This window comes from Labrus bergylta, chromosome 10 (genome assembly GCF_963930695.1).
Source record: "Labrus bergylta chromosome 10, fLabBer1.1, whole genome shotgun sequence".
Lineage (NCBI taxonomy): Eukaryota > Metazoa > Chordata > Actinopteri > Labriformes > Labridae > Labrus > Labrus bergylta.
In genome coordinates this window covers 13,378,583-13,393,837 of record NC_089204.1, presented here as the reverse complement: position 1 = coordinate 13,393,837, position 15,255 = coordinate 13,378,583, and the positions used below count along the sequence as shown (strand labels likewise).

Sequence of the window (15,255 nt, the reverse complement as noted above, 5' to 3'; positions counted from 1 at the left end):
GCCAGAAAACTTCCTAGACAGTAGGCCTACTTACTTTTAAAGTAATGTGAACTTTAAAGTCTTAAATGAAGAATGCTAATGCGGGTTAGCTCAATCTTTTTGGTATTGAGCCACATATGCAAAATCTTGTTTTGAAGAATCAAATACAAATATGTCTATTAAAAAAATATGTCACAGAGTTGTGTGAAGTCAAAGCTTACAAGCTAGGAGGCTGAGAGTAGACTAAGCTAGCTCTCACTGCTATTGTGATAATTGCAACTAAAAGTCTTGTTAAATGTGTGAATTATTTGCTAGCTTGTTAGCCATTTGCCTAACATATTAGTCAAACAACTTGCCAAGCAGATTCTTCACCAAAAAAGCTGTTGTTTTATTTTTATCTAACTTTTTCCTTTTTGTAGTGTTAACATGGCACAGCGCTAATTCGTATTAGCCTGAACTCCTGGATGAGAAAGATCTGTCTGCCTCTCTTCGGAAATTTTACAAACAATGGCTCATCAAACAGATGAGTATTTGCTCAACACGCTGTGAAGAGTCAGAAGTCTGTCAGTATGCTGTAATGGTGGTTAAGCCTTCTTACTTGTGAACCAACAGTGCGAACCCCCAGCAGTGCTAACCACCCAGCTACTCTGCTGTGATGCTAACAGAGCTAGACCTGAAGAGACGTTTAATGAGACAGATGTGTAGTTAGTTATTCCTTTAGTTTAAACACTTCTTCAACTGTTTGGTAGAAAACATTTAAGTTAGAAATGGGAAACCATAAATGATGTGGAGTCTTGTGAACTCATGTTTAAATAAGAGGAGAGCAGTAGGGAAAAAGCTGTTTAGCCTTGATCTATAAATGTAAATTTTAATATCAATTTAAAGGTCATACATCAGAGGGCTAGAGATTATATTTAATGTTTGGATTTAATAAAGAGCTGCATGAACATTTCCTAGATTATTTGTTCAGAATGTTTAACTGTACCCACCATATGTCTCAAAACCTCTGGTTGGAGCCTAACCTCAGAACATATCAAAGAAGAGATATGTGAAGGCTGAAGTGAAATGATAAAGTGCAGTGACCCATTTAAAGTTTGAACGAAGTTCCTGGCTGACTTCAGAAAATGGAGTTTACAGAGCAGTAAGTTTGAACATTTCCTTCAATTGACCTCCAAATAAGGAAAGTAAAAAAATGATTTAAAAAAATGTGAAAGAAAAAGAAACAATGATGTGCCTAAAGAGCTGAAATGTGAAGATTTGAGTGCAAAATGTAGATGTGTCCAGATGTGACACATCTGAGTGCATCTTTAATTTTGTGTATTTAGTAAATTGAAGTTCTATTAAGAGTCAATTGTCAGGCTTAAACATAGAAATGATTTATTTGAATGGGTGCACAATTCACTAATCGTTTATTGGTTAACTGTCTGTATCTACAAATGTAATTCATACATTTTCTTCTGATTGCTTAAAAACATGAAAATAGTTTTGACTTGTAAATATCTATTTATGGTCACAGTTAGGTTTAATCTTTAATAAGTCCCATCTGCTATAGCATGCATTGGCGATCGACTTGTGGTTGGTGGTTGGAGGACTGTAGCAGGTTTATCATGGCTTTTGCAAAGCATCAGTTTTTGGGTAATTTGAATGAGCAAACCTAGTTAACTTTATCTCAAAGCTAGATCTTAACCCTTTGGAAACTGAATCTGTAGAACCACAGGAGAGTTTTCTCTTATCAACCCAAGATTTGAGATGATAGAATCTGCTCTGTTAAGACATTTTATTTCTTTAACCTGTTGTTTCAAAAAGGACATGCAATAATTGTACACAATAAATTGTCACCTTGCTGCTCATACTTAAGCATGAAGTGACAAGCCTGGCTCATAATTCTATAATCGGAGAGAAATAACTTCAAAGAGGTGTTCAGAAAGTTTGATCATAAAACTCTTGAGCTTGGATACCATCCAAAGGATTGTAGAATATTTCAAGTGGTTATAGACCTTACAAATTATTTGTCACCTCAATGAAAAAAACATTTTGTTACATTTTAGTGAGTGAATATGATTATTTACCCTGCTGTTTGGAGCAAGATGACAAGATTAAAACCACTTGCATGTCTGTATGTGATGTCAGTCTATCTATAGTTAGCTTGGCATTGGTCTGTCTATCCTTGTGATTTATCCATCTTGTGTTTAAAAATGGGTTTATATGGAGTGAACTCCCCACAGTACAACATGAGGCCAACAGCACATGTGCTTGGCCTCATTGTACATTCAAATCATGTCCTTAGAGGAAACACACATATCCTCCAATAAAGCTTTGTGTCAAACCTGTGCAGATTAGATAGGTAACTTACATAATAAACATGTAAAATGGTTAAAGCCAATTTGTTCCCAGCAATGCACAGATTACACACATAGACACTCCCCCAAGGCGATGGAAGATGTGATTTTGACTGACATTCAAATTACGGTAATGTTTTTCCACGGCAGCAAGTCCAAAGACGCACATCTGGGAGAGATGCGATGACACAGAGTGCAGAGAGGATGATGAATGACATTGCTAGCGTGCACTGTGCTCCCAAACCACTGAACGATTGCTCGCTCAAAGACCTGTGAGCATGATGCAAGTGGCCAGGTGGAGGTGGGGATACACACTGATTCATATGCAGCTAAAAACTGCAGGAGAGTGATGAATTCTATGAGACATGCTAACACTTTGCGGTATTCCTTCTGTACTGCAGATCTGATGTGTCATTATCTTCACACTACTGCTAACCAATTCTCAATGGTTGAACATTTAACACATTAAACAAAATACTTTAAATCACTGCAACTGGCAGTAAAAGAGACATGTATTGAATGTTATAATATGTTAACAATTTGCCCTCTTTTTATTAGATTTTTTTGTAAAACAGCTCAAGTTTTGTGTCACCCAACTTTCACTCATCTAAGTCTTCTATGAGTTCTAATTTTTTTTTTCCTTCCCAAAAAGCATAAAACCAAAATATTTTGTGCAGACACTGCAAAAATGTTCCGCCCATTTTCTGTCGTAAAAGTCTTATTTAAGGAGTCAGAATAATTAAACCAGTCTTAAAGGAATGAAATGGAAGCACTCTGAAGTACAGAGAAGAGTACAGTTTTCCATCTGAATGGAGTGCATATGTATAGTTGTCATTCAAAAGCAGACAGCAGCACTTGTAAAGAAGGTCGAGATGGGCAAAGGAAAGAAAAACTGCAATTACCTCATGCATTTGCAGGTTGCTGTTAGGGGCCCTCATCTTGCCATCCAAGGCATTATGGGAATTAACGGAGTAGTTTTTCAAAGTGCGACTCTCCTTCAAGTGGGCCTGGAGCTTTTCTCTGCGCCTCCTATAGAAGAAAGAAAGAAAGAAAAAGAGTGATGCAAGAGAACTTTGACATGACAGCAAAATTACTGTGAATGTTGTGTAGTTCTGCATGTTTTCATCCCAAAAAAACATTTTTAATCGTCTATCATTAATGAGTTACTGCCGTTTGATTTTTAAACTGTACACAAGTATGTGGGATAAGCATTTGTCGGCAAAAGTACACCAAAAGTATTTTACACTCCTATATTGCTTTAACTTAAAAGGCCACAGCTATCTGTAGTTAGCCTCAAATCTTGATCTTGTGTATTACATGTAATTAAAAATGTTTTTTTGTCCTCAGTGTTTCAAGTTTGACTGCAATCAACACTCCCACTAAGTCCCAGCTGCAACCAATCTATGAATATGCTGAATTTAATTTAAAAGAAAGGAGTCTTGGGACAGTTGCTGTGACTTTGTGACAAAGAGGGAATATGCAATATCAGAGTTTTACTTCTTAGTGTGGTCTCAACCTAAAACTAAAGGAATAAAGAAAGTCCAATGTACAAAGTTATACATCACCACACACAGAATCTTGGCTAGGGCCCTATCCTTTAGAACTTGAAAATGTTGGTATACCACTCTTGTGTCAATAGCCATGGACACACTTTCATAAAGTTGACAAATATCATTACACACTGCCAGGTTAGACTCGTAATAAAGCCATCAGGTCATCAATAATAAATCAGCAATCTCTAGTTAGACTACAAGTTACGTTTTCTGAGAAAAATGAATGATTCATGAGTTTTATACATGTAGCTATATAAAACATAGGGTCCATGTTATGTCACAGTTGTTTGGTTATGTAAAGGACAAAACCTGCTTGGTTATTTAATGGCACCTTTAGTATTAGGTAAATAAAAGACCATGTTATAGGTTTGAATGAATCATCAGAAGCTGTTGGCTTCAAAGGAACCCCAGTCTGGACATAATCACAAGTCTAGCCTAGACTATTGTCACAGGCAGACGTTGGCACTTTTTATACTTTATCATCTAACCTTGACAGTACATCTAAACAGAGCTAGAGCTATATCTTAAGGAAAGCACTCAGGAAGTAGCCTTAATTGAAACCTGGATCATTATACTTTTAGTTGTAGGCCCACTGACCAAAATGGCCTGTACAACAATTTGGTAATGCGTTTGTTTGAAGAAGTCCTATTCTCTTTATCTACAAACTTGAACCTTAAATATATACAAACATGATGGTATGGAGCCGCCTCTTGGACTTAAAATATACACGTCTAGACCTAAATACTTCTTAAGGTCACAAGTCTCTTGACTAGTTGGCTCTCTTATTGATCCAGACAGTTCCCATAAACTCAGGAAGTAACAACTAGTAGAGTAAAAAACATTTATAGGTTTATATCCTCCTCTAGTCCTAAAATTCTGTAATATCCTTTGTATGTTCAGGATTTTCCACAATTTTTAGACTCATTTCCCATCATACTCTTGAAAAATGAATCAGTGGCTGAGGAGAATTGGCCAGTCTCATGCCCTTGAGAACAGAGAAGAAGAAAGAGAGCTATTGGCCAGAGGTGCTTTCTATCTTTCTCTCCAGTCTATCTGGCCTGAGTAATAAAACTCAGAAACTAAATAGCTTATGAAATGTACCTTGGCTCTGTACCTTGGCATTTTGAGTCTAGACTCTTTATTTCTCGTAGGTGTTTGTCTTTAACTGCAGTGCTTTGTTCTGTTTATTACAAAGACACTGAAGGACTGGAGTCACTGCACAAATCAGTTTTACCCTAATCTTTCATAGACACAACACTGACTCATTAAAGAAGGTCTATAGATGATTATTCTACAAGAAGTTAAATAATCAGATCAAATTGAGCAAGAAGGATGTATTCTGATTCCTCCCATCCATCCAAAAGGAAGTTCTTAGGGTGTGTACAACACATGCCCTTAATTATAACAACACTAGTTACCCATGCTTGTACAATTACACTGACCTGGATGGAAAACCTTTTATCAAGACTTTACTCTGTTGTGCCAGAGGCGACGCTCATTATCTGATAAAGCCAATGAAGCTTCTGCACAGCTTTCTGTCTCGGAGACTCTCTGCTGGATTACAGCGGTGTAATCGAGTGTTCACTCAGCATCATAGTGAACTCCAATCCTCTCCACCTCTGTGGCACTTTAATTATATTCTCTCGGAAGAAGGTTGTGACATTTGCTTCGCACTACTTTGGCAAAGTGTTCTTATTATATGAAAGATCCATTATCCCTTCTTAAGCCTTGACAGATATGGTTGTTTATTTGATGCTTTTGCATGCAAACTGTACTTTCTCTCGAGGATTACCACCCCTCCACCCTTGTGTGCAGGATTGTCAACTACTTGATTGGTAGACAGAGTTTGTTTACTTTCTTTTCTTGCTGTACAGCACAGAGCTTACCATGCCAGTTCATACCAGTCTTGTCATTTAGTTCTTAAATTACTTTGCCATGCATGGATCTGTAAAAAGAAAAACAGTAAAACCCCTTTCAAGCATGCACTGCACTCCTCAAAATTGAAAGCCATGTGTGTTGGGGCTGCATGTGGGAATGCAAATGTCTGGTTCCAGAACTTTAAACAGGCTTTAACTTGCCAGCAGCCCAGTAAAAAAATCTGTATGAGAGAGTGAGAGAGTATATATACGTTAATGATGTCATTCATGATCCAGAGATTGCTCTTGCATTTGTTTTGTAGATCATATTTTGTAGTGACATCCACAGGAAACAATCGCTTTAAGGGAAGAGTCATTGTCCCTCTCCTCTTCTGGCTCTACCCAGCTTACTCCCAGTTAATCTGAGTCGTTGGGAATGTGTTTTCTATCCACAAATCACTCTATGTGCAATGCATGTGAAATGGAAAATCTGGAATATAGCTGGAGCTGATTATTCCAATATTGTCCAAGTTCATGTGTGAAAATGGCTTAAGGGTGAGTAGGTTAAGGACATGATTGAGGAGGTTAATTATGTCAGTATTAGCAGAACCATCAATGGCTCAGTATGACAATGCAAATTAAGTTTGGCTGTCGAGCTGAGGAGACTCATTGCACATACAACCTCAAGGGGTTAAGTATCATTATTGTAGAGGCCTAAAAGTACCATGGACAATATATTGTTAATAAGCTAGACTGGGTTTAGAACGGTGAATCTTAGGATTCTGAATGCCTTCAGCATCTGCTGTAAAGCACTGAAAATGTTAAACAAGTCTGGCATGCTATCTTGTTTGCATAGTAGGCAATACAGGCAGCCAACGCCAATTACCTCAACAAACTGATCTGCAATGCCAGTGACTTAAGGGAGGAGTTGGACTCTTTAGATATTGTGACAAAAAGAAGGGTGCTGCTGAAGTTACATGTCACCTTGGCCAGTGTCTCCCACCCACTCAAGCTCAGGCTTGTCAAGCTCAGGAGAGCATTCACTGTAAAACTCCTTCTTGGCTTTGGCCACCAAACTTTTTAACTTCCACCCTCAGAGTGTTGGATGCTAATTAATTAGAATATATCTTTACTGTCATTGTTATAACAACAGTTTAACAGCTCTGTTCTGTCTAATTGTCTAATGGGATTGGCTTTGGACTTCTTTCACCTATGTCAGCAAATGCAACCTCGTGGAGTATGTACAATGGCCACTTTTAGCTGTGTCTTGTTTCAACTGGTTATGAAACAAACTGAAAATAAGATGAATGTCTCTTTATAAGATAAAAAGGCAAACAAGACCATTAGTATAAAAATGACCATTTCTATTTAATTATTTTCAATGCCTCGTCTGACAACTTCTGGGGGTTGTCAGACGAGGCAATGCCGTTTATTAATTGGTAAAAACACCTTGCAGAAACAGCCTATTAAAAAAAACAACTTTTGACAGTTTAAATATAGCAGGATGAGATTTTTTGTCAAAAGGAAAAGGGACCATCACTTGCATAGTGAACATCAAACTTTGAGGTTATAATCTTCAGATGTAAATGTAGGATTTATACAACCCATAGACTCTAAAAAACATGGACATAGTCTCAGTGATGTCACCCATTGGTGTCTGAGCAGGCCATATGAAGCCTAGCGATGGCGGTAGCCATATTGGAAATGCTGACTTTACCCCACTTCTGGTCAATCTAGAAACTGGTGAAGAGGTGGAGTCTGTAAACATGTATATTTATGAAGCTGCTATACAGTAGATTTCTGCCTTATGAACTCTTTGTTGCCTTGTCTGTTTGTTTATCTTTGACATCCATGAGTAACTAAACATGGATGTAAACCGCTAGGATCACATTTCATTTTTAGTGGGCGCTCTGACCTCATTGTCATTGTATTGGAAGAAAGACAATAAGGAGACAATTCGTAACCCTTCAAATCTGCCCTTTAAAGAGCAATGACGACAAAAAGAACAAAAGACAAAAGAGCCCTTTGTCTTAAATTTGGCTGTATTTTGTGAGTCTTCTTTCCCGCTCCATAGCGCTTTATTTAGGTCACTTGGATTTGCATGAACACTTTCTACCGATCTGTATGCATCTTCTCTGCAGAACAAGCCCTGCCTAAATTACAGATTCTTTGAAAGTGCCTGTCCATCAAGCCTTGATCCGATTATCTTGTTGTCAGGCTGCCCACTCATTCACATCATTATATCATAGAGGGAAGCCTTTGGAATTACAGTGCCATCTATTACCGCCTGCTCCACGGTCCATATACTCTGAATGACAGACTGCTGCTACATCCCGGATGTTTGACCTGTCCCATTGTGAATAAAGACTCTCCTGGCTAGGCTATGCAAAGTTCTTACTTCGAGAAATGGATGTTGACCATTCATTAATATGCACACAGAGCATGGGCTGCAGCAAAGAGAGAGAGGGTCAGGAAAAAGCGAGTCCTGGAGCCACGCGAGTTGACCTTTGTGCTCTAATGGGCTATGAATATGTGCTTGCTCATAATGAAATTTACAAATTGTTGCAAATTTCCGGTCTGGGATTTGGTTCAAAATGTTTGATGCCTCAACATGTTCCATCGGCCTTCGCTAAATGAACAAAATGTCTCCCTGGGCATTCCGACTGCCCACACCCAACTGGGCTTATTACCAAATAATGAAGCATTTTGCTTACTTTAGGTCTTATGGCAACTTCTACCAAAGATATCACTGTTGAAGTAAGTTTTTAAAGTTTGAAAATCATTGGAGCAACTCTGAGTTCAAATGAAGGCGAGAAAAATGGCAGTTAGGATGAAATTACATGTCACTGAATCTAATTTACCCGTCAGTTTATTCATAGGAGAATATATGTCCCATTTATTCATGGTTGGAAAAGGAACTGTTTCTTGATCTCTGTGTGAATGTATGTGTGTCTTCTCCGCTGGTCTTGTGTCAAAGTCTGTCTACAAATGCATTTATTCTATATATGAGCTCTGATCCTGTCCATTGAATGCAGCACAGAAACATCACTTAGGGGAGGGAGAGCAGACCCTGAACTACCCTGATCAATTGTGAATCATTTTTATGGTCATTATTTGGATTTTTGTGGTGTTAATGTGTTCTCCGTCCAGTCCTTCTATTCATACATTTTATCATTGCAACCGATTGGTAAAGTGCATTTCTGGGTACCCAATCCTGTGAGTTTCTGGGTCTATTTACGACATTTGTAACATGTTGCCAACATAATTAGTTTGGTTATGTTAAGGCACATAAACCTCTTAGTTATGTTCACATAATACATCATTTTGAGGATAATGGAATAACTTAATGTTGAACTTTGTTTCACACAGGTCTCTTCCAAAGCTCTCCTGGGTGAGTCCTTTGTTGTTTAACAAGAACTGGGTGAGCTGTTCTGAACATATAAAACAGCTATAAGTTGGATAACATTTGGCTAACTTGAAACCCCAGTGCATCTCATTGAGATGCTAAAGGAAACATTTTGAAACTGTGAGCGACTGAGAGGCATAATAAGGCATTCGTTTTAAGACTTTGGAATAAGAATGTGCTAAAAATTCAAGGATTATTATTTTGGATCAGTGTTTCATGAAGCAACACTTATTTCTGCTTTGATTGTTATTTAAAAGTTAAAAAAGAGGATGTCACATTTTGAGTCCTTGTTTTGTACGTCTGGTCATCATGATCTTGTTCATGATACAATTGTGTTCACCAAAGTACTGTAGCTATGGAATATGTTGCATGACAGTTAGGGAAAATGCCCAATTTTCTCATCTGCTTTATTGGAAACAATACCTGCAATGTTAGCTATTGTTTGTTATTACACAGGTAAAGTACACACAAGTACAACAAGACACTGGAAGAAACATGTTTCTGAATTTCTATAAAAGCGATACAAACAGTATATATGCCGTTTTCAGATATATATCTTTATGTATCTTGTCTGTGTTTATGCTCTCACTTGTTGCGGCAGTAGAGGGCCATACAAAGGGTTCCCAGGAGGCTGATTGCCATGGCGATGGAGGTGATTGACAGCACCTGTCTCTTGTACACCTCTTTGCTCTCTGTGGGGACACAAAACAGAGGAAGGAGCAACATTAATGTCTGAACAACACATTCTTTGCAAATAAAGCCATATATCACTTACCCCCCCCCCCCCCTACCAAAATATGTGCATGGGTGCGGCAGGGAGAAAGGGAAAGACAGGTAAGAAGATGTGTTCTTTGAATATTGGTGTATAAAAGAGTTTATATCTACTCGGGTTCCCACAGCAAATATTCAAACAGAGCTAATATTCAATAATTACAGTGGTGAAAACCATTCACAGTAATAGATAATTAAATATGGTTATGAGGTTTGTACCTACCCATTTTCAATTTGAAATATCATTGTTTGCAGAGCCTAAACAGCTATTTCAAATCATCAGACAACCAGTTGTACTGCAACAGCACTCTGGGGCTATTTAGTATAGGGCCTATGCTTTGCGGATATATTCTAGTAAACTGTGTGATTACTTTTGTGATAAATAAAGCAAATTAAACTGATATAAAACAACAACTCAAAAACCCCATTTGTGAAACATAAACACCCATTTACAACTCTCCAGCAGCACCTGCTATTCTTAGTTACAGGGCAGCCTTTCAGCTCATTTTATCAGCTCTACCACATCGAGTAATGGTCCAATAGACGTCGACTGCCTTTGAAATGAATGCCACATGTAATGGAGCTTGAATACATGGAGACAAGAAGAGTTATTGCAAGGACGGACACCATTAGTGGAGAAAAATGGAAGCTGTCTTGTTTGCTACGAACAAGTAAATCATAGTAGCCTTCAGATGCATTAATAGGCGATCAATCAGGTTTTATTTAGCTGAGGCCCAGACCTTGGAAAAAGCACAGAAATGACACAAGGTGTTGCGGTTTTTACATTGGGGGGGATTGAGACAAATTCTAACAGCGGATGGGTTTGAATGGCCACTTTAGTTGGAAATACTTGAAGTTCTTTACAGCGGTATCCTAACTGTAACCTTCTTGGCTAAAGAGCAACATAACTGATACTACTGCATCTTGCTCAAAGGCACCCTGACAGCAGTGTTACTGATTCTGACGACCACGTCATGATTTTCAAGGCTGCTTAGGGATTCAGACCAGTTTTTTCTCAGCACTGATTCCCATTACATAACCAGTCATACATGCAGTATGTCATTCTTAATCCCTGAAATAACTGAAGCCTCAGAGTGCATTGTCAGTGCAACCCCCGCCCCCCTCATGTCCTCATTTCTCTTCCCTCTAAGTCTAAGTTCTGTTTGGGGGCTCGTGTTGTTTTGATGCTGCTAATCAGCCTGAGTCATCACATTGGCTCATTGGCTATAATTATATCATTAGAGGGAGCTGGGGGCTGTCCTACGGGAACACCCTGAGGTCGGATGCAGGGAAGCCAGTGAGAGAGACAGGCATGCAGAGCGGGAAAGAAAGACAGAGAGAAGGATGAGGATATAAAAGAGATACATGAGGAGGAATGAGATAAAGGAGGTTGCAGTAGCGGGGGCTTGGTGTTGTTGAAATACAGAGATCTTTCTTATCGTCTCCCTAATACATATATTTTGTGTCTGAGCACTGATTTGTTACTGCTGCTCCCTTTCTTGTCACCACCTTTTGATTCAAAGGAAGTTGCATGGAGATGTAAGACTAGGGATTGTCCGCTGATTTTTAATTCAGTCACTTAAAAGCTCAATTGGCATTAGAGTTTCACATTTTGACATTAAAAAATGACTAAATACTTGTTGATACACAAAACAGCTATGTAAGCAAAACCACAGTAGCTTAAAGGGAAAAGAAAGAAAAACCTTACTATGGTTCGACCATATCTCTGTCTATTCAAGATAGGTTTAGTTGGGTGTGAGTTGGAGCAATAATTGCTAATATTCTGTGTCTCTTGATTGTTGCTGAACAATCTGTTGTTCCTTCCCCACCAGTTCATCTGAAATATAAAGGGGTGTGGTTTTTGGCATGCAAGAACTAAAAGCTATTCATCTGTGCTATATCGTCATTTCATTTGCTTTTATTACAAACTAGCATCCCAAAATATAAGAGGGGGATGTTATGGATTGTACAGATAAAAGCAATATAGGAGCATAAGAGTATGTAGCAACAGGAATGCAGCAAGATAAATGTCATGGTATGCACAAGAACCATTGGTGTGTGTAGCACACCTTTATCTCCCACGTGCACCTACATGATGACAGTGACTGTGAGATAGAGAGAGAGAGAGAGAGAGAGAGAGAGAGAGAAAGCCAGCACACGAACGCTCACCAAACCTCGGATTGGTCTCAGCTAGCCAGAAAACTGGCCTCAAAAACCCCTGCCAGCTAAATATATGGAGCACTGACTGACATAGTATTATAAATCATTACATTTATTCCAGAGAAACATGAGTAAAAGTTAGAATAGATCTTGAATGTAGCCCGCAACACATTTAGTTTAACAGAGCCAGAGACTGACGCCAAAATAAAGCCGATGTCATCTTGAGAAGCTGAGTAGGTGAGTAGGTTAATATCAGAGTCTCCTGGGCACAAACTGACGGGCATATCTGCGATCTTATATTGCCACCTGAGCTCATCATGGATGGCTGCTGCATTCTCTTTCCTACCGCAAATGCTAGCAGAATTAGTCTTAGCAGGTTCTGTGCTAACATTTCACTTAGTGTGAGCTTCACTGCAAACTTGATTTTAATCCCCAAAGCTTACAAAATGTCTCATGGTTTGTATTTGCTTCTTTCTATGCAACCACAATTCTTCCCAACACACACAATAAACTTAATTCAACAGCTACTTTTACAGCTCGTAGCCAGAAACAGTCCAAGATCGTATTGTTATGGTTATATAGAGAAGATTATAAGATTCTGACTGGCAGAGCCACTGTCATAGAAACCTGTCCTCCCATGAAAAACAGTAAGCTTCAGTCTTTTGTGACAAAAAGACAAAAGCTGCATGTGTCTATCTTTAAGGCCACCTGTTAGCAGTACAATTCGTTTACTATATTTAGATTTTTAAGTTGGCAGACTTTTTTTCAGGAAGTTGCTATTGTGTTAGGGGGAAGATGATGAACGATACAGTTGCAGGAGAAGAATATGAATGAAAGTTTTGATCCCAATTTTTTTGAGGTGCAATTTCAGATTGTGGAAAAAAGAACAGGCAGACAAACACTTCACAGAAGTGTTTTTTTTTTATTGACTGGAATTGGAAAAAGATGCTACTTTGACATTGTGAACAAAAGAGGATGGAAATAGACTTTTTTCCAAATAAAAGATGGCATTAGAGATTTGAATGAACGAAGGGGGAAGAATTTAGCAAAATAAGTTCAAAGTCTAGAAGAATCTTGCAATAAGATTGATTTAAATTGTCATGTTTATTTGGAAGTACAGACAAACGCAAGCAAAGAGGTTGATGTTCAACAGTTCAGGTACACTACATACTGTTAGACATTTAAATATGCATGCAGCAAGCTAGGTGTGATAAATATATGGCCAAGGTCAAGAAGTACTTCGACCTCCCTCCAACCCTCCCACGTCCTTGTTGGACACACCTCCTGTATGCACAAACACACACTGTCTTAATGTGAATAAATCATGCAGCTGGAGAGAGGAAAGGCATGTTCATGATCCATCTGTGAGGCTGTGAGGTCACATCTTCTATTTATTCCCTCTTCAAATCTCCAGTACTGCCCTGCGGAGCGCTGCTCTTCTCTTATTTACAGCAACATTATAGAAAAAAATATTATTAATATTTTACACTAAAGGTAGAAACAGCAGTGTAATAGAGTTGTTGCTGTAACCTCTGTGTACATATGAAGTCATATATACGCTGACAATGGGTTTTTACAGCAGCCAAGTGTTCATACAGGAGTGTTAAGTGAAAAGAGACACATCAATAAGTGCTGGTGTAAGTGGTGAAACACCCACACACAATAAAGACTAAAGGCTTCAGCTTTTATTGCTTTACTGTGTTGTTTATGGCCAGTATTTTTAATATAATACCAGAAGCACATAACAATAGTGGGTGATAAAGTGCTGATACATCACATTGGCCTATCTATCAATACCTGTAATACATTTATCACTTATAACAAGCCAGTAAAGAAATCTTTCTTTATTACAAAGAAGCATCCATCAAACTGTGTTAAAGGGTCATTTCAACAACATTTAAAGTAAGGAAACTTAATGTAAATATTTGCTTTAAGAATTTACTAAAACTCAAGCCATGTTTTTTTTGCTCTACAGTTTACCAAATCGTTTTTGTGCTTCCATAACAGGAAAATAAAAAAAATTGATATTTCAATAAGATTTAACAACATTAATACAGTTAATGAGTGTTTAAAACAAATTCATTAAATCATTCTTAATGTTTTATACAAGTTCATATTTGGGGATATAAACACATGCAGGTGTCCTCTATGGAGCCGCACTGCTCCATACTCTGTAAGTGCCCTGATGAAGGCATAATTTCGCTGAATCTCCAGGTTTAAATCACTGCATGAAACAACACAGCAGGGGCGTTCCTCGGGTGTTTGACTGGGGTGGCCTTCCCGGGTCACTGACTTATGCAGGGTTGGCATGGAGTTTGAGGGCACATACACGCAAATTAATTTCATTTTTTTTTACCCTTTCTATCCCCACTAATGATATGTTCTTGTAAGTAACACAATTTGGCAGCATACAAATCTTCTTAACTTGATTCTTTAGGGGCTCAAAAACAAAGATGTGAAAATTTACAATTTAATGTACATTGTATGAAAACTGTACACAAACTCTTGACGATGTCTCACTTGCAAAAAAAACATTTATTTACAAGTTAATCTATTGCAAGTTAGACACTATGCACACATTTTTGCTTGGAATTCTTTATGTAAAGAGCCAAGTATTTATTCAAAATTGAAAGTACTACGATAAGCCTGTTTAAAACAGCCAGAATAGTTGATTTCATCTTAAATCCTGACTCTGAATAACCAAATAACCAATTATAGAATTTAATTTTGGGGTGGACAATCAAATTTCAAGTGGGGCCCATCACATCAGATAAATCTGCCAAGTATGACTGCAAACTTTTCCTAAGTCCTTTTGAATTGGTCCTCATCCCATACCTCAACCAATTACATTTTCTATCAAGTTAAAGTAAAAGTGCTGAGGAAAATACATTTACGGCATTTCCACCACAGCCTAAAAGTTCATCAGAACACAAATATTCATACTTGCAGAATCACAGAAAGCATCAGTGTCATGCTTTTCCTCACCCATGACATGCACAGACGTTCAGCAGTTAATGCATTGGCATGGTAACGGGTTAGAGTGACAACATTGGAGTAGCAGCATTAGCGACTGAATCCCTTTTCTCTTTTGAATAAAGATAATAAAAAGCCAAAAACATCTTGTGAAAAAAATCATTTCAACTTTCTTATCAAATTGTTTCACAAATGATTTTTCATAATCTATCCAGGCA

The 15,255-nt window shown here is 38.1% G+C and overlaps 1 protein-coding gene across 1 annotated transcript in view; it reads right to left on the bottom strand.

The window, feature by feature from the left end:
- LOC109987945 (pro-neuregulin-3, membrane-bound isoform) overlaps positions 1-15,255 on the bottom strand; it is a 361,472-nt gene that overhangs the window by 18,627 nt on the left and 327,590 nt on the right. The window contains exons 5-6 of the mRNA XM_020639228.2: positions 9,723-9,825; positions 3,221-3,347 (exon numbers count right to left, since the gene is read on the bottom strand). Of these exons, the coding sequence (XP_020494884.2) occupies positions 3,221-3,347; positions 9,723-9,825 (230 nt within the window). The remainder of the gene's footprint in view (positions 1-3,220; positions 3,348-9,722; positions 9,826-15,255) is intronic.